Source organism: Phoca vitulina, unplaced genomic scaffold (genome assembly GCF_004348235.1).
Source record: "Phoca vitulina isolate PV1807 unplaced genomic scaffold, GSC_HSeal_1.0 scaffold1, whole genome shotgun sequence".
In the NCBI taxonomy this organism is placed as follows: Eukaryota; Metazoa; Chordata; class Mammalia; order Carnivora; family Phocidae; genus Phoca; species Phoca vitulina.
Window position 1 is genome coordinate 7862029 of NW_022589704.1, and position 19470 is coordinate 7881498.

The 19470-nt window shown below is 44.9% G+C and overlaps 1 protein-coding gene across 3 annotated transcripts in view; it reads right to left on the minus strand.

Moving 5' to 3' along the window:
* The window catches only part of DIS3L2 (DIS3 like 3'-5' exoribonuclease 2), a 346894-nt gene that overhangs the window by 78955 nt on the left and 248469 nt on the right, over window positions 1-19470 (minus strand). For all 3 annotated transcript variants that reach the window (XM_032399177.1, XM_032399039.1, XM_032399109.1), the window contains one exon: window positions 17126-17233. In XM_032399177.1, the coding sequence (XP_032255068.1) occupies window positions 17126-17233 (108 nt within the window). The remainder of the gene's footprint in view (window positions 1-17125; window positions 17234-19470) is intronic.

Below are 19470 nucleotides of genomic sequence, written 5' to 3' on the forward strand. Positions count from 1 at the left end.
GCTGGCAGCCTCGCAGGAAGGTCTGAGAAAGAAAGAAAGGGCAAGGGAGAGTCAAGGCGGCATTCTCTACCACCTTCTCCATTTTAGGGGGCAAAAAGAGAATCTGGAGAGTGAAAACAAAAAACAAGAGAGCTCAAAGGGATAGGAGAAAGATCGGGAGTGTCCAACATTAGGGGAGAGGGGCTTTAAGAAAGGAGTACTCAAAAGCCACAACAGACAAATCCAGAGCACTTACGAGGAGACAAGACGCTTCCCACAGAGCAGCCATTTCAGGCAGCGACCCTATGAGGTAGGTTTTATTATCCTCATCCTGCACAGGCGGGAACTGAGGCACGGACACAGTAAGTGACGTGTCTGAGGTCACAGGCTGGGGAAAGGCACAGCCAGGAACTGAGCCTCAGCAGTGCCACCTGAGTCTGAGCTCTTGGCCACTGGGGAGAGTCACATGCCACTTGGATGCCAAAGAAGATAAGAACAAAGAAAAATCTTTGCATGTAGCATTTGCTTATTGGTGATCTTTGGGAAGGCTTTTTAGGGGGAAAAGCATGGGGTGGGGTGGGGCGGCAGAGTCAAATGGCAGAGATTTGGGAAAGGCTGCCACAGCGGGCCCGTCCACCCTTGGGGCAGCCAGATCCGCCTGCCCTCGTGCCAGGCAAACAGCAACATCTCCTCCGTGCGTCACGATGTGAAGAAGTCTGGGAAGTCCTGGGTTAAGGACAGGTGCATGGTTGGTGGAGGCAAGGCAATGAGCGTGGATGACCACTTCCGGGGGGGCTGGCAGGACAGAGGATTATGCTGGGTTTGTGGGGTGAGGGGAAGAAGCCAGCACAAAAGGAATGGATCCTGGGCCAAGTGGAGGCACCCATCCATGAGACAGGAAGAGTGGCCTGGAGAGGAGGCAAGAAGGAAAGGGGAGGCGAAGGAGGCAAGTTTGGGGGCAAGAAGTGGGGAGGTGAGAGCACTCACATCAGCTAGCCCCATTCTATGGGGCAGAAGACAAAGGATGAGGGGGGCTAGGTGGGGCTCAAAGGCGTGAAGAAGTGGAAAAGCTCTGAGATAAATATTGTGGGGAATGGATTCATGAGCAAGGAAAAGCCAGATGTACTGAGAGGCAGAGGGGGCTCGGGAGGAGGGAGAGAGGTCTAATCAGTTGCGGAACCTCTCTGCCTGGGCTTGCAAACATCCCCTCTGCCTTCCTTTTCACAGGTCAAACCATTCTGTTCACAACCTCCGAAATATGCTTCCTGAAAAAAAGTCATCTGAAGGATCCATGGGTGTTTCCAGGGGGAAAGGAGAGCGCCCAGCCCAGAGGAGCTGTCCATGCCACACAACCTCTACAGCACACGGCTGGTTACTACCCTGGAAGGCAAGAGAGACCCCTCTGATACCCTAACCTGCCCCTGAAGGAACAATGAATACTCTTTAAAATGGCAACCAAGAAGCACAGGAAGACAATGGTAGAAACTACTCTCGTTTTCCTTTGATTCAGTGCAAAGAGCCTCATTACAGAGTCTTGGATCTGTAATATCAGACTTTAATTTTCTTTAAAAAAAAACAAAAACAAAACCCAACCCTTAAACTACACTTTCTGGATTATTCCAAGAACCACTCCTACCCAAAAATATAAGTGATTCAAATACTGTGCTCATGACTCTTCTGCTGCAGCAAGTAGGTCCTGAACTTGGCTCTCAGGAGGTGTCTGTGTGTGTGCTGAATGCAAGAGAAATTAGACAGCCAGTTTGAGGTATCGTCCAACAGTCCCGGTGGGGAAGTAGTGCGTGCAGGTCTCCAGAAGAGCCCCTTTCAAGGTCAGCCCATGCTTGTCCTTCTATTACATCCACATTTCCTGAAAACTCCCCACTAATGGAGTTGCTCCAAGCTCCTCTAGAATGACAGGGCCACGACTTATTCATTCTTGTGGTCACAAAGATTTCCCCTGGAGATTTAGCTTATTTCCTTTTCTCCGTTTCACTCCAAACCCAGTCAACCCTCCTCCTTCTATGTGTCCACATTTTGTTTGCCAGTCTGTCTTTAGCATGCTTGGGGAAACTTCCCTTTCCATTCGATTCCACACACCTTACAAGCAGTTCCACAGATTCCCTCAGGTATCCAAGGCATAGGATATCTGGCCTCCTGGGGTCTGTGTCCCATTTTTCCTGGAGGACCCAGGAAACCACAGCATGCTTATACAGGTAACCGCCACACATAGGTCAGGCAGACTCCCACCACCCTGACTAGGCATCTATTTTCACGTAAACTAGTGGGTCAAGAACTGCTTTAAAAACCTAATGAAAGCCCCAGGTCCTCTCCTTTGAGATATTTATGCACCAAATTTTGCAGTAAGTTCCACAAGGTTCCTAGACACTCTGCCAACCCCAAGCCCATATGTCCTCGATCTAAACAGAGCTTTGTTTCTCCCTCTGATTATAGCGCTGAGTGCTGACCAGAGGCCACTTTTCATCCTCAGGAGTTCGTAAAATTTATTACCTGTAACTTGGCAAAATCAGAAGTCTACCACTCCTTACCAAAGCTTGAGAACAACACACATTGGCTGCACTATCTCAGTTAGTATGAGCTAATTTTTCCCTAATGGGCACCTCTACTCCTCTAGCTTGTTTCCTTATCAGTCAATGATGGGCAGCCCTCTTACCAGCACACATGAACAACACCAAGTCAGATCATGGTATGGATGAGAAGTTTCCTAGAGTGCTCTCACCTTACTTGAGCATCCCCTCCCCTTCATGCCTGCATCCTAGAAAATCTGCACCAACCTTCTTTCTGAATATACAGAGGGCTGAAGTGGAAGCTCTGAAGAGCCATCAAGAGCTTTCTGGCCCAGTGACTATGGCCTCAGGCAGCAGAACCCATCCTGCTTTAACACAATCCAGTGATTGTGGGAATCATCCCTGATAGATTTAAAAAATTCTTAGGCTGGGGGCGCCTGGGTGGCACAGTCGGTTGAGCGTCCAACTCTTGGCTTCAGCTCAGATCATGATCTCAGGATGGAGACTGAACCCTGGGTCGGGCTCCGTGCTCAGCGCCAAGTCTGTTTGAGATTCTCTCCCTCTCCCTCCCCCTGCCCCTCCCCTGCGCACGCGCATGCTCTCTCTCAATAAATAAATAAAATTAAGAAGAAAAAGTCCTAGGCCAGGAAAACGTGGCGAGGCAGCAGGGGAGCAAGGACGCCCATGACTGCAGACAGGGCAGCGGGAAAGCAAAGACCCAAATGGGGGTGGGGGCGGGGTTCCCAGGGGCAGCGTGCCTTATGGTACGGGAGGAAGGTTTCTCTCTGGATGGAACACCTCATTAATCTCCAATTTGGAAACTGTCTTCACATCAACACCCTGTCCATAACCAGGGCCAGTGGCAGAAGACAAAAGGACAAAGAGTTTTTCATGGAAAAAGTAAAAAAGCCACAAGGAGCTTCATAAACAAAACCCTTCAGAAAGAAGATCATGTCCTTCTTTCCTTTGCTTAATCACGGGATTTGGGTCACTCCCTTTCTGCAGGCGGCAAGTTTCCCGCATACGCTCTAGGACATGACTGTTTAAACATCGGAAGAAATGCCGTGCCAACACCCTCTGAAGGCATACGGCTGAAAGCGACCTGGTTAGAAAGGAGCGAACAGTGCGTACCTCGAGACCTCCTCCCTGGTACCAGGTAAGCCAGGAAATGGCACAACACTTGAGAGCACCTGGCCCCGTCGGGGTGCAGAGCGCTTTCACACCTACTACCTTTTAGAATCTCTTCCACACATCTGGCGGGAGTGCACCGATCAGCCCATTTTACAGTTGAGAAAATAGGCTGGCGGTCTGTGAAAGGTCACACAAGCTCCTAAGTGGCAGCCAAGACTGGATCCGTGTCTAAATACGTAAGATTCAAAATTCAGTGTCATGTGTGTTATACCTCAGCTGAATATACTGTATTTCAGCTGAGACAGACAGTGAGGTAAAGGAAACAAAGTATGCCTCAAATACGTATCAGCTTTCTCTAACTTACAGATACAAAATTGTGAGGAAACATATCCTTTGGAAATTGTCCATTTCCACCCAACTGTATTTTATTTTATTTTATTTTATTATTTTTTTTTTTTTTAAGATTTTTTTTTTTACTTAGGAGATTTTATTTATTTGAGAGAGACAGAATGAGAGACAGAGAGCATGAGAGGGAGGAGGGTCAGAGGGAGAAGCAGACTCCCTGCCGAGCAGGGAGCCCGATGCGGGACTCGATCCCAGGACTCCAGGATCATGACCTGAGCCGAAGGCAGTCGCTTAACCAACTGAGCCACCCAGGCGCCCCACCCAACTGTATTTTAAAATTTATTTTGAAAAAAAGGTCAGTGCCTCCCTTGTAAGAAAGAAATCTCTGATTCAAAAAACTGCGACTGAGGTTAATTTGTACTTTTAAGGGATTCGATGCAAAATCACTCCTGTCGCAGCTCTGGGCTTCTGCATGTAAAATATTTGGTTCAAAAAACTTGTCAGGAAGAAACATTTTCCTGACCGGAACAAAAGCAGGCTGTCCGGGGTGGCCATGGTGGGGGTGGGACAGACTTCTGCTTCTCGCACCTGTGAACACCAGGCAGTCATGGGGTGCGAGCATGGCACGCACGAGGCGAGAGAAGTCAAAGGTGCCAAGGACACTTCTGAAGAGGAACTGGGCAGAAAGAGGAGGGGCTCCAAGACAGCTGGGAGGGGCAGACAGCGGCCTGTCCCGTAGAAGGTGCTAGAGTGACTGCATGGGCACAGGCAGCAGGGTGGGTGGTAGCTAGCTGAGGGGCAAGCACGGGTCTCCTCTGCTAGGCCCACTGTGACTGGGTGAAGCCCAGGTCACTTCTTAAAGAATGAAGAAGGCCAAGGTAGGATTAAAGAGTAAATAAGAGATGGAAGCCAGGTCTTTTCCTACTGTGTGGGCCCACCAGCGACCTTTGCCAACGGTGGGGAGGAGGGAGCTTGGGCAGCAGAGGGCTGTGAGTTTGCCAGCCTGTTTTAGTTTAGAAGGCAGACTGATTATGGGTTAGGTCTTTCTGGAAGATTTATTTTATAGAAAACAAGCCTGAGTAAACTGTGCCCTCGTGTCCTATCTCAAGCCACCTGCTATCAGCCTAGTCTGCTGACCCCAGACTATAATTGGGCCCCTTCCCATCCTGATCGGGAGGCAGCTGTCTAGACTTCTAAGCCTAAGAGGAGGGAGACAAGGAAACTTCCTCAAGTGTTTGCCTCGCAAACCTAGGCAATGGCAGGAACGTGAGAAGAACTTGAAGACCCGGATGTGGTTAGGAGATAAGAATTCCATTCCTATGACAGAGGTGGACGGCACCACACCTGAGCAGTCCTTGAAAAGGGTTCTCTTTACCTCAGACAGTTCCAAGAGGCTGGGAGGCCTAAGGGCGGTGTGGAAGGAAGCTGGAGGTGGAGGGAGAGGGAAGAAAGTGTAGGAGAGCAAGGGAGGGAGGCTTCTGAGGACTGGGTTCAGACAGACCCAGGAAATACAAAATAACAAACTTCTGACTTTCATTCACTCAGCTCCAGCCTTTCAACAAGACCAACCTGGCCCAGCTCTCAAAAACAGAGGTCCTTTAAAGACACCTACCACAGTGACCCGTTGTATCGTTTACTAACCCTTGGGCCCAAATCTTTAAATTTTTTTTTAATAGATTTATTTTTTTTTAAATTTTTAAAAGATTTTATTTATTTATTTTACAGAGAGAGAGAGAGAGTACAAGCAGGGGAGCAGCAGACAGAGGGAGAGGGAGAAGCAGGCTCCCCACCGAGCAAGGAGCCCGATGTGGGGCTCCATCCCAGCACCCTGGGATCATGACCTGAGCCGAAGGCAGACGCTTGACCGACTGAGCCACCCAGGCACCCCCTAAATCTTTAGATTTAAATCAAATACACTATTAATAACATCAAAATGCATGAGACAAGCTGATTAAAATTAATTTTTAGCTCTTTGCATGGCAGCCTTATAAATGATAAATGTCTTTTTTGGTTTTGTTTTTTATTTCTTGAAAATATTTTGTTTTGTATTCTTACTTTAGTCCCAAGGATTCACAGCAAAGCCTGTGCTCACAATTTAGTCTGCTGTTACCCTGAAGTGACCTTAGGTAAGCCTCTAATTGCCCGATGCCTTCATTAGCAAACTGGGACACGAGAGGCCCCGAGAACACAGCAGAGTTTTTCCAAAGGCTCCTTTGGTCTTGGGTTGTTCCTACAGGCCTGACATAAAACAATTCTGCCCCTGCCTCCACTAAGGACTAAAGATGGATATTCGGGGAACTTTTCTTTTATTCTCAGAATCAGCCTTGGAAGCTTTTGTCTCTCACTGGGAGCTACTGGGGCAAGATTTCCACTGCAGGGTCTAAGGATGAAACACAAAACCCAACAATGTGTTTCTTTACCGGTAACCGAAGCCCCAGGTGACACGACACTGTGCATGAACCCCAGCTCTGCGGGCTTGCTGCACACACCATGATGGCCCAGGACGCGCACGCCATTTTCTGTTTCTAGTTTCACAGGATTCCCGCAGGTGGCAGCTGGGGCAGCAGGGGCAGGGTGAGCATGGGGAGCGGTGGGGGCGAGAGCCTGTGGAGGGGTCCGCGTGGGGAAGCGGGTGGCGTGGCTTTGCCAACGACATGAGTCATGTGAAGCCCTCCTCAGCTCCCAGGACACCGCTCAGGAGTGCTAGGAAGGCTGCTGCAGATGAAAATGTCTCACCCAGGGGAACATCAGTCCAATTAAGCAGACTAAATAAACAAAGGACTGTGAAAACAGGTATGCAATTCACTTTATGAAATCATTTTTGAGCATACGTGGCACTGTGCTGTGTGGGGAGGAGATTACCAAATTAGGAGTGGGCTCTGTTTACAAGGGTTTAAGATCTAGAAGGACAACAGATCTGTGCACAAATGGCTCGCAAGTGCAGGGGACAGGCGCTGCAGGGGTGGAAAGATGGGAGAACGGATTCTGAGGGAAGGTGGGGGTTCTCCCATCTGAGCACCTTCCCAGACTTTCCAGGGGTCCCCACTCTTCACTCCCTCTGGGCTGGGAGTGCTAGGGGTCCTCTCCTCCTACTGAGGGCTAATCCCTGACCTGAGGTTGGGTCCTGAGCCTCCCAGTCCTTTGTGACCTGACTCCAAAAATCTGTTCCTTCTTTCCTCATTTTCAACATCTCCTTTTCTATTCGCCTTCCCCTATAGCCTACAAACATATTCCAGTATCTCTTATCTGGTTATTAAAAGAAAACAGGAGGAAAAATCTCAAAGTGATTCTCACTCTTCTCTCACTACAGTGGTAATATGCATTAATCATAGAAAACTTAAAAAAAAAAATACAGGTGGGAAGTGGAGAAGAAAAAGAAATCTCCTATAAATGCACCATCAGGAGATAACTACTGTTTCTATTTTGGTGCATATTTAATTCCTGTATCTTCAATACCTGTGTCATATCCAAACAGAGCAAATATTCAGTGAGTCTTTACCAAATGAATGAATGAAGGACTAATAATGGTTTCGTGGAAGAAGTGGCATTTTAGATGGATCTCAGAGGTAAGTAGGATTGGTACTGGTAGAGGTGAGGGGAAGGACATGCTAGGAAGAGGGGAAAGCATATGCAAGGTCTCAGGAGTGTGGCAATTTTTAGGCCAAACGAACCCTTCAGTGGCAAGAGTAGAGGCAAAGGGAGGATGGGCAGCACACGGTCACAAAATGGGGGAAGAGTTGGTGGAGGTCTATGCACATCATGCTCTGGAGACTGGACTTCTGGGAGTAATCCTAGCCCACCACCATGCTGTGAGAGCATGCTGAGCAACAGAGTGATGGGACCAGATTCACCTTCTGGAAGGTCACCTAACAGCACTGGGGAAATGGAATGGAGAGCCATGAAGAGAGTCTCCCAACATCCTAAGGGAGGAAGGCAAGGACTTGAGCGGGGCGGCGACTGTGGGAACAGAAGAGAGAGGACCGATTAGAGACAGCTGGCGAAGGGAGAGCCGTGAGCACTCAGAATGGATGTGGCTGGTGTGAAGCAAGCTGGAGATTGAGAGACCGAGTGGCTCAGAGGATGCCGACTCCATTAAAGGATCTAGACAACACAAGCCTTAAACCCAGGTTGGAATGGGCGCATGTTTTACTGCATGAAGAGAAGGGAAAAGATGAGGGAAGGCGGAGAGGGACTGTCACTCTCTGAAGGGGGGCTTCAGCAGATCCAGTAGCTGGTCCCTCTGGTTCCCAGGGAGAATTGAAAGTCACCTGAGGAAATGGTGGATCTTGAGGGAAGAGGAGTGCAAGGCACAGTGGAAGGTTAGGGCCACAAATAAAGGTTATTCAGCGATGTAAGTAGTAAATAAAAGGATTCCCAAGTAGCAGCCTAACTGGTAGACACCACGGTGCTCCCACAATGTCCAACGTTCCAAATGGGTGCATCAGGCAGGGCCTGGACAGATTTTTCTAGAACTACCGGGAATGGGCAGAGACCTGATGCCTGCTCTCACATGGCAGTTTGGGAAGTGTGATTCTCTCAACTGCAGTCAGGTCATGGAAGCTGGGGTGGGGAGCGGCTACCTAGCGGAGAGGTCAGTTTTATAATAAAAGCCAGCTTTTCCCATGTGAGCAAAGATGCTCCAGGAAATGAGAAGAGACTCTAGTCCCAAGATGACTTTGTAGTCCATGCATTTCTAGCAGAGAAGACAGGGAGAAAGTAACAGGAAAAAAAATCCCGTTGTAAAGACTTTTTTAGATTTTATTCTGAATGAGAGACTGCAGAGTTTCTGAAAAGGAGAGACACGACCTAATGTCTGACTCAGAAGAATCGCTCTGACTGCTGTGTAGAGGAGATGAAGTGGGGCAGCCGAGGCGAGGAGGACAGTTAGGAGGCCGCTGCGGTCCAGGTGGGGGATGGCAGCTTGGCCCCAGGTGACAGGGCTTGCAGCGGTAAGGAAGGGGGGCAGATTCTGGAGGCAGTTAGAAGGCAAAGCTGAGGTGATTTATTGGTAGACTAGATGTGAGGGGTGAGAGAAAGACCAAAGTCAATAATGACCTTCTGGGTTTTGGCCAGCATAAATGGCTGAAATGAGGTTGCCCTTGATTGAAGTTGAAATAAGCAACTTCTGGCGCATACTCCCGCAGTCCGGCTGAGCCAGATGGCACATGGCAGGGACGCGGTGGGAGATGCAAGCTGTGGATCGCTACTGTCATTGTGAGACCCTTCCTTTCTTATTCTGACCTTTGACCCTGAGGTTTCATGGTTCTAAGGTCTAAGGACTCAGTAATCAAGCCTAATTATTGCTTATGACATCTTTAAAGCACAACACTGGTGTTTTTACAAAGGTGACTTCAAACGAAGCTGTCGTCTGATGAGTGGGGCACACAGGACATGGTGTCTGTTTGCAGGGTCTTAGTGCCGAGTGACATAGAAGTGCTGGAGGCGTTCGGGAGAGCACGAGGTCACTGGTCTCACATGGTTAAAGTGGTTTCGTGGTATGAGCTGGAGCTTACAAAGCACAAGATGTCACTGGGTTTGTTTTCTCTCACGACAATATAAATGTCGAAATCAGAGACATGCTCTCACCACCAATATGTGAGAAATGTGCCAAAAAAAAGACCCTTCAGAGTTTATTGACCTCAATATCTGGGCTTTGGCTTAATGAAAGCATAGACGACCAGGATTTTTCTAGTGGCTCTTTTAAAAAAATCTAGTGGGTGTTCGAAGAAAGTTAGAATGGCCTTTCTATAGCTGGTCATGCCTGCTCCAGAAAGTAAGACATTCTAGTAGACTAAGGAAAAATGCAAGACCTTCTCCACTTCAACTCCAGGTGAGGCTGGTGGCCATGTAGAAGCAGCAGCATGCTGCTGGTGGCCCTACGCTGGCTCCTTCTAAGGCCATTACCCTCGAGCGGCCACCACCACATACAGATCCAGCCTCAGGCTCTGGCCACTCTCCTCATTTACTCGGGTTCTTGATGTGGGGCCACCTCCCTCCTCAATGGCCTCCTCCGGCTCCCTGACCCTCCCGCCTGCTCCCTGCACCCGCCGCCCCCCTCCCCACTTAATTCAGGCTTTCCTTGCCAGGGTCTTGAACAGGCCCCACCCCCTGGACATGAGTCTGGTGTCTGACATCTCATTTCATGCACCTTGACTGTAAGAGGTACTCATGCGACACTACATCTCCGGACAACCAACCCACCAGGCCCCCCCACCACGTGGTCTCTTGGTCTGTGCAGGGTGTGGCCAGTGGGTCTTGCTCCATGTTGGTCCCTAGCCCAAATCCTTGAACTTCCTCCTTGACTTGGTTTGGTGGAGGCTTGATCTGGTGCCCTCCTGGACCCCATGCCCACTTCACACCTGCTCTCCAGCCCCTCACATGCCAGAAGGCTTGCTCACTAGACACTGCCTCCAACAGAAACCTTGAAGACCAGTGGAGTTCTCAGAGTTCGCCTCTCTTGAGTGCTTCTTTTATGACCCTCACATTTAGTGGCTCATTAGATCAGGCGGCTTTTTATTTCTTGGGTTGATGCCAGCAGGCGTAATTCAGATTCAAAGTTTTTTTCTGTTGACTCAAGTCAGTTTTCTTCTATGGGCTTTTATTTTCTATTTCAACTTTTGCAAAAATAAGCATTTATAAAAATATAAAACTAATACATGTTTTCAAAAAACATTAGAAAATACAAAAAAAGTAGAAAAAATTACTCAGACTCTTACTACCCAAATACAAGCACTATTGGCATTCTATTTTATGTCCTTCTGATCTTTTTCCATTCATTTCTTTTTCCCATGTTCCCACCCCCACCAAAATATGATTGTTGGCCTACTGTCTTCACAATTCCCTGTGTATCTCAGATCATATTTGCTTCTTGACTCAAAAAGGAACTTATTATCAGATATTTAGGAGTGGTAAAAACCAAACGTAACGTGTGTAACTTGTTTTGCTTCCAGTTCCGACAAATCAGTTGGAGACAATCGGGGGAATGTAATTATGGACTGGGTTGTGGACGAACCAAGGCATCAGTATTAATTGTTAGGTGTGCTAACAGCATTGTTGTTATGTAAGAATATGTCCAAATTTTTTTTTAAAGATTTTATTGAGAGAGAGAACAAGCGTATGGGAGAGGCAGAGCGAGACGGAGAAGCAGGATCCCTGCTGAGCAGGGAGCCCGATGTGGGGCTCGATCCCAGGATCCTGGGATCATGACCTGAGCCGAAGGCAGACGCTTAACGACTGAGCCACCCAGGTGCCCCGAATACGTCCAAATTTTTAAGTCACATATCAAAATATGAGTGAAATGACATGATGTCTCTGGTTTGTTTTAAAATACTTTAGAGAGAGAGAAAAGGTTGCCAGTAGTGAATCTGGGAGATAGGGATGGTGGGTTTATTGTGCTATTTTCTTTACCTTCATGCATATCTGAAATTTTTCAAAGTAAAAATTGAAAAGTTAAAGTATCCATAGTTCAAGCAGACAAATAGTGTTCAAGGCTTGTTATGAAAACCAGCAGCCCTCTGTCTCTTTCCTCTCCAAGGGTACTTCTTTCACCTCTTCCAGCAGGTTATGTTGCTGTTTACTTCCATCTTTCTAGACAGCCTGCTTGATGACTACCTCTGGTTTTTCAATTTTAGGCATTATTCAAAACTTTTCACTATAGCAGAAGAGAATTTATTTTTCTTTCCACATGCACTCCCTTCCCCCAACAAACACACATAACCATTCCAGGCCCTCATCCTCCCAATGGTTACATTATCACTATCAGAATTAACTATTATGGTTACATACATACTAAGTGTGACTGTTCTTTCCTACACTTTTTTATTTTCACTAGAATTAATAACTATCTTGTCTTCATTTGCTTAGTTTTTCTGTATTCTATGTACATGAATCCACCCCAAACTTTCCACCGACTGTCTAAAACAGTGGTTCTTAAAGTACAGTCCGTGGCCTCCTGGGGGTTCCTGAGACCCTTTCAGGGACCTATGAGGTCAGTGCTATTTTCATAATAATACTAAGGCATTCTTTGTCCTTTTCCACGTGCTGACATTTACCCTCGCAGAACAGAAGCACTGGTGGGGCAAAGTGCAACCGCTTTGGCATGAATCAGGCAACAGCAAAACAACATCAGGGGCCGGGGTACTCTCCACCACCTCGCTCACAGCAACAAAAAAGCTAGCTCGCTTCAGAATGTTCTTGATGACGCAGTAAAAGTTTTTAGTTTTATTATGTCTCAATCCTTGAGTCCTTGTCTTCTTCACTTACGCTGCTTGCTGAAGTATGATGGTCGTCTTGAAGAAAAGCATTCATGTAACTTTGAGCTGTAAGCTAAACTGACTGCTTTTTTTTACAGAACACTATTTTTACTTTGGCACTTCGAGGAAAACAACTGACATTATTTATTGCCCATGATACAATTTGAGCTTTCACAAAAATTAGAATTTTGGAAACTTTGTATCTGACACATGATATGTGTTTCCTTATACTTAAAGACTTGTCTAAGATCAGCAGTGATATTTACCAATGTGATTTTTTGATATCATATAATGAAAAATGTTTATATTTAGAAGATCAGCATAATGAGCCAATATTTTCTAAATGATGTAAACTTTCTAAGTGCATGATAAAAAAAAAAATCATTGCATGGGTAAAAGATCCATTTAAAGTAGAAGACAGATTTTACTGTAACCCAGTGAAAAAAAGTTCAGTTGATATTGTCTTAGTCTACTAGGGCTGCCTTAACAAAATACCCCAGTCAGGGGGGCTGAAACAACAGACACTGATTTCTCACAGTTCTAAAGGCTGGGAAGGCCAGTTTGGTTCCTGGTGAGAGAGGCTCTCTTCCTGGCTTTCAGGAAGATCACCTTCCCACTGTGTCCTCACATGGCAGGGAGAGAGAGCAAGCTCTCTGGTCTCTTCTTATAAAGACATTAATTCTATCAGATCAAGGCCCCATCCTTATGAACTCATTTAACCTTAAGTATCTCCCTATAGGCTCTACCTCCAAATACACATTGAGGGCGTTAGAGCTTTAACAAATGAATTTTGGGGGTACAGAAATTAGTCTGTAGCAGATACAGTCTCAGATTCTAGATTGGAACTAATTTTTAAGAAACTGCCAAATCCTGGTGTAGTACAAGGACAAATATCCACAATTATCTGAAAAAGCGATTAAAATACACCTTTCTTTCCCAACGATGTATCTGTCTGAAGCTGGATTTTCTTCACATACGTAATTCAACCAAAATAACTTATCCTAACAGATTGAATATAGAAGCATAGGGGCGCCTGGGTGGCTCAGGCGTTAAGTGTCTGCCTTCGGCTCAGGTCATGATCCCAGGGTCCTGGGATGGAGCCCCGCATCGGGCTCCCTGCTCAGCGGGAAGCCTGCTTCTCCCTCTCCTTCTGCCCCTGCTTGTGTTCCCTCTCTCGTTGTGTCTCTCTCTGTCAAATAAATAATTAAAATCTTAAAAAAAAAAAAAAAGCATATATGATAACCTGGTTTAATGTCTTTAGTACAGACATGAAGAAGATTTACGAAAATATAAAACAAGCTTCTCTCCTAAATTTTAGAAAATGTAATTATTTTTCATAAAGTGTTATTTATGTTAACATAATGGACTGGGCTTATTATTATTACTTTAATTTAAATAAGTAAATGCTTAAAGTTTTTATTAGTTTTAATTTGTAATAGGATAAACAGTAAATTCATATGAACAAAAGCACTTTGAGGTCATCAAAGATTTTTTTAGTGTCACAAGTCCTGGGACTAGAAAGTTCTGTAACTGCTGGTCTAAATCATTTCTCAAGAAATTCAGACACATAGATGTTTTAACCACTTCATTTTCTTAAAGACATCTCTCCTAGAGCCTTCTGGCCTGCTGCAATCTGGATCGACTATTTTCTATACGTTCGTAGGACTGGTGCCCTGGGGGCTTTCTTCACCATCATCTACAGGTGTCAGCCAATTATGGCCCATGGGTCAAATCCAGCCTGCAACCTATTTTACTTTTTAATTTAAATTCAATTTAATGAACATATAGTGTATTATTAGTTTCAGAGGTAGAGTTTAGTGATTCATCAGTTGCATATAACACCCAGTGCTCATTCCATCACGTGCCCTCCTTAATGCCCATCACCCAGTGACAGCCACCTATTTTTTAAGTAAAGTTTTACTAGACCACAGCCATGCTCTTTCATTTACGTATTGTCTGCTTTTGCACCACAACAGCAGAGTTGAGTAGTTGTGACAGGGACTGAATGGCCTAAAAGCTAAAAAAAAAGAAAGTGCTATTCTTTACAGAAAAAGTTTCCCAATCTGTGATCGAGGTGATTCTTTCACTGCTTTCCTTGGTTTATTAGCTCCCTGAATCTTAGGTCTTCCTCCTTCCTGATTTACTCTTTCATTTTGGTGAAGCACATCTTCTGGTAGCTTCCTCAGAAAGGGTATAGGAGAGGTACTTTTTTTTTTTTTTTTGAGGCCTTGCATGTCTGAAAATGTCCTTTCCTACTCACACATTTTATTGAGAGCTTAGCGGGGTACAGATTTTTTGCACAGAAATCAGTTTTTTGGAAACCAGGAAGCTTTGTTTCATTGCCATCTAGCTTCTAGGGTTATAATAGAAAAATAGTCTGAAGGTATTCTCAGTCCTGATATACTGTATGATTTTTTTTTTTCCTTCTTAGAAGCTAGGAGGATCTTTCCTTTGTCCTTGGTGCTCTCAAATTTTATGACATCGTGGCCTGGAGACGATGCATAGCCACCATGGTGCTAGGGCACTGGGTTCTTTCACTCTGGAAAGTCACATCCTCTGGTAAAGGGACATTTCCTTGAATTATTTTGTTGATCATTTCTTCCCCCTCTATTTCGACTGTTCTCTATTTCTGGAATGTTCACTGAACAGATATTGGATATCCTAGACTAGTTCTCTTATTTTCTTATCTGTTCTATATCTTTCTGGGACAATTCCTCAACTCTTATCTTGAGTCTTCATTTCTTCTATCATGTTTTAAATTTTCATGAGCTCTTCCTTCCTGCCCCCCAGCCCTGTTTCTTTTGTATCTAGATCTTATGATATAATTTCTTAAAAAAAAATTCTCATGGGATATAAATGACAGTTTCTTTTCCCTGTAGAGTCTGTTTTGCCTTAGTTGCTTTTTCCTGTTTGTTTGGTTTTTCTATTTCTTGGCAGAGGCTTTGGTCTTGTTTCTCTCTCTCTTTTTTTAAATTTTATTTATTTATTTGAGAGAGAGAGAGCACGAGTGAGGGGGAGGGGCAGAGGGAGAGCAGACTCCCCACTGAGCAAGGAGCCTGATGCGGGGCTCGATCCCAAGACCCTGGGATCATGACCTGAGCCGAAGGCAGACACTTCATCGACTGAGCCACCCAGATGCCCCCCCCTCTCTTTTTTTAAGTAATCTCTTCACCCAATGTGGGGCTTGAACTTATGACCCCAAGATCAAGAATCGCACGTTCCACCGACTGAGCCACCCAGGTGACCCTCAGTTGGCTCTTTATACATGGAAGTGAAATACTAAAATGCTGATTTTTAGTGAAATCCCTCAAAGCTCTGCTTTTGTTGGTGGAGCTTCCTGCCTCTAGGCTTTCCTGCAGGGAGACGCAGCTGGGCTATTGGTGAGGAAGCCCCCAAGGTTCTGATCTTTAAATCTCCTTCACACTCAGATTCCTCAAAAAAAGAGTTTCTCATCTCCTGACTTGAGGGTGTAAGGCTTGGCAACCAGAATTCTGGGCTTGGTTGGAAAAGAAAGCTGGGATTTTCAACATTCAGGATGCCAGCACTCACTCAACCTCTCCCAAGGGACCACGACCATCAAGTGTGTTCGGTGTCCTCTATCAGACATTTTTCACTTGATATCCAGTCCATGGAATAGATTTCTGGTGTTCTTCCAACTTATGGGAGGGGCGATCTTTCTAAACAAATTTTCGACCAATACAATCAGTTTCCTCTTCACCCACCTCTCCCCCACTTTGTGGAGTTACCTGGTGCCATTGATTTCTGAATTTCTTTAGGGTTCTGCTATGTAAAATCGGATTGTTTCTTGGCTTTCTCCATCGCTGGCTCAGGATTCAGCTTTCTCAGTACTGCTAAGTCAGTTACCACTCATCCATTTGCTTCCAGCTTCCAAAATTTTGTTGCTGTTGTCTGCTCTCCCATTCTCTTTGTCCTTGTGGGTTTATGTCTTTAAAAAAAATCTCTTTGCTGTTGTTTTAGTGAGGTTTTGGGAGGGAATGAAAGTAAATGTGGGTATTTGATCCTCCATCTTTATTTGGAACCTCTTTATAATTCAATATCTTCTTTTTACTTCCATTTAATATCACAGCATAAACATTTCCTATGTTCTCACATGGTCTCTGTCACAGCTTTAGTAACTGCATCACATTCCACTGAATGCCGCATCTTACTTCATTGTTGCCTTATTTTTGCATGTTTAGGGTTGTTTCTGCTTGTGGGGAGGAGACTAGTTTTTCCTGGAGTTATGTTCTATTTATCTGTCTTATTTAGGCCCTATCTTTAGGGAATGCCTGCTGACATTCTTCTCCTTTCTGTTCTTAATCCAGTGGGTCTTGATTATGGCATTATCTTGTGCCAATTTAATTCATCTTCAAACCACCAGGTCACCTGCACAACGCTGGGGCACTAATCTTCCTAAAATGTCACCTTTCTCACGACACTGCAGAGGAACGCTAACACCCAGAATTCATTTGTGACTGGCATTTGAGGCTGCTTCCAGTTTGATTCCACCCCGCCTACCCAAACTCACAACCCTTTCCCCAGATGTCCTCTCAGGATGTTCCTCCTGCCCCTGCCAAGCCACATTTGTCTTCATGTCCATCTTATCTCCTGCACTAAGCCTCCCCACTTGACTTTGCTTACACAATTTCTTCCTTCACCTGATAAAAGATAAGAAACAAATAACTTGTTTCTAATTGCTTAGGGTCAGTCTGGCCTTCTAAATGGACTGACAGCTCTTCAGAGGCAGGGGGCTCTTTTCTGTTCTTCCCTGCGGGAGCTGCCCCTACAGTGGCCCTCATCCTCCCACCACGGGACTCCAGCTTGGCCCCAGGCACACAGTGAGTGATTAACGGGGACTCACTGAATGAAATGGTCATGGGTGTAAGTTGTTACCTTGCCCTCCGGGGTTAGCGTCCAGATCACAGAGAAGGTCAGCTTGTCGGTCATGGGATGGAGGCTGCACAGCTCCTCGCACAGCAGCCTGGGAAGCATGGGGACGACCTGCAAACAGAGAAGTGGCCCGTGAGCACCTTCCTACAATCTGCAGGAGTTTACCACAGGCTTGGGAGCAGCCCAGAGGGCAGAGTTTTGGTGAACAGCTTGAGCTTCCGGAGCAAGCTGAAGATGGAGGCAGCTTTTTTCCCCAAAGACTGCAGAAAGACCAGGCTATCTGGTACTTTTTCCAAGAGCTTCTAGAGAAATGGGAATGTGAACTGGAAAGGTGAGAAGAATTGGTAACAGGGAAAAAATACATCACAGCAATGAAAAATGACTTTTTACTCTATACTAAGACCAAAGCTCTAGAGTCAAGAATGACTTGTACTTTTGGGTATAACTATTCCGGTTGAACTATATACTTAAGAACCCAACGTCTTATACTTAAGTCTTTAATTCAAGCTAATTTGTGTGTGTGGTGTAAGACAGGGGTCCAGTTTCATTCTTTGCATGTGGCTGTCAGTTTTCCCAACACCATTTATTGGAGAGACCGTCCTTTCCCTAGGGACCGTCAAAGATTAGTTGGCCATATACACATGGGGTTATTTCGAGCTGTCTATTCTGTTCTATTGGTTTGTGTGTCTGTTTTTATGTTGGTACCATACTGCTTTGATTATTATAGCTTTGTAACATAGTTTGAAATCAAAAGTGTGGTGCCTCCAGTTTTGTCTTCTATCTCAAGATAGCTTTAGCTGGTCAGGGCTAGCTTTTGTGGTTCCATATATGAATTTTAGGATAGATTTTTCTGTTTTTGTGAAAAATGCTATTGGAATTTTGATAGAGATTACACTGACTCTGTAGATAACTTGGGGTAGCACGGGCATTTTAACAATATTAATTCTTGCAATCCAAGAACACAGGGTGTCTATCTTTACACTTATTTGTGCCTTTGTCAATTTCTTTCATCGATGTCTTATAGTTTTCAGTGTATAGGTCTTTCACCCCTTGATTAAATGTATTCCTAAGTATTTTATTGTTTTTGGTGCTAGTATAACTGGGATTGCTTTCTTAGTTTCTAAATCATCTCAGATCTGTTAGAATGGTTATTACCAAAAAGACAAGAAATAAAAAATGTTGGTGAGGATGTGGAGAAGAGAGAACACTTGTACAATGTTGCGGGGACTGTAAATTGGTGTAGCCATAATGGAAAATAGTATAGAGGTCCCTCAAAAAATTAAAAATGGAATTACCATTTCATCCAGCAATCCCACTTCTGGGTATATATCCCAAGGAAAGGGAATCAGTACTTTGAAGGGATATCTGTGCTCTCATGTTCACTGCAGCATTACTCAACATAGCAAGACATGGAAACAACATACACATCTGTTGACAGATGAATGGATAAAGAAAATGTGTATATACACATATACTATGGAATATTATTATCCATAAAGAAGAAGGACATCCTGCCATTTGTGACAACACGGATGAACCTGGGAGAGCATCCTACAAAGGGAAATAAGCCAAACAGAGGAACTCAAATACTGTATAGTATCACTTACATGGCAGTGGCCAGGGGGGAGGAAAAATGGGGAGATGTAGGTCAAATGGCACATACTTTCAGTTATAAGATGAATCAGTCCTGAGGATCTAAGGTACAGCATGGTGACTACAGTTAATAATAGGGTGTTGTACACCTGAAATTTGCTGACAGTAAATCTTAAGCATTTCACCACACACACACAAGAGAGCTAACTGTGTGAGGTGATGGAAGTGTTCACTACCTTCATGTTGGCAATCATTTCACAATGTACACGTGTCTCAAATCATCACATTGTACACCTGCAATACATACAACTATATTTGTCAATGATTTGCCAATAAAGTTGGGATAGATAAAAGAACCCCACTGCTGAGTGTAAACTCATGATGGGGTTTTATTACAGTAAAATTGCAGAATCAACACTTTAGTGATTGAAAATATCACAACTGACCAAATTGCTTGTTGGAACATTAACAGGATACTCCAATAAAATATCACATGTTTCCTAGAGGAACACTGTGGTCAACTAGTCACTCATACAGTTCTTTAAACCTAAATTATTTCTTCCCTTTATTGATCTTTCTAGTCTATAATAAACTGATCCACTGGTTTACCTTCTTTCACTAAAAAAAAAAAAAAAACTTCTCTTCAACTTACTTTCAAATGATGACTTCAAAGCTATCCCAGAATGCTACCTGTTTTCTCTAAAGTTCCCAAGATGAAGACTGTATCTCTACCTGGGTGTCCTGAAGATACCTCA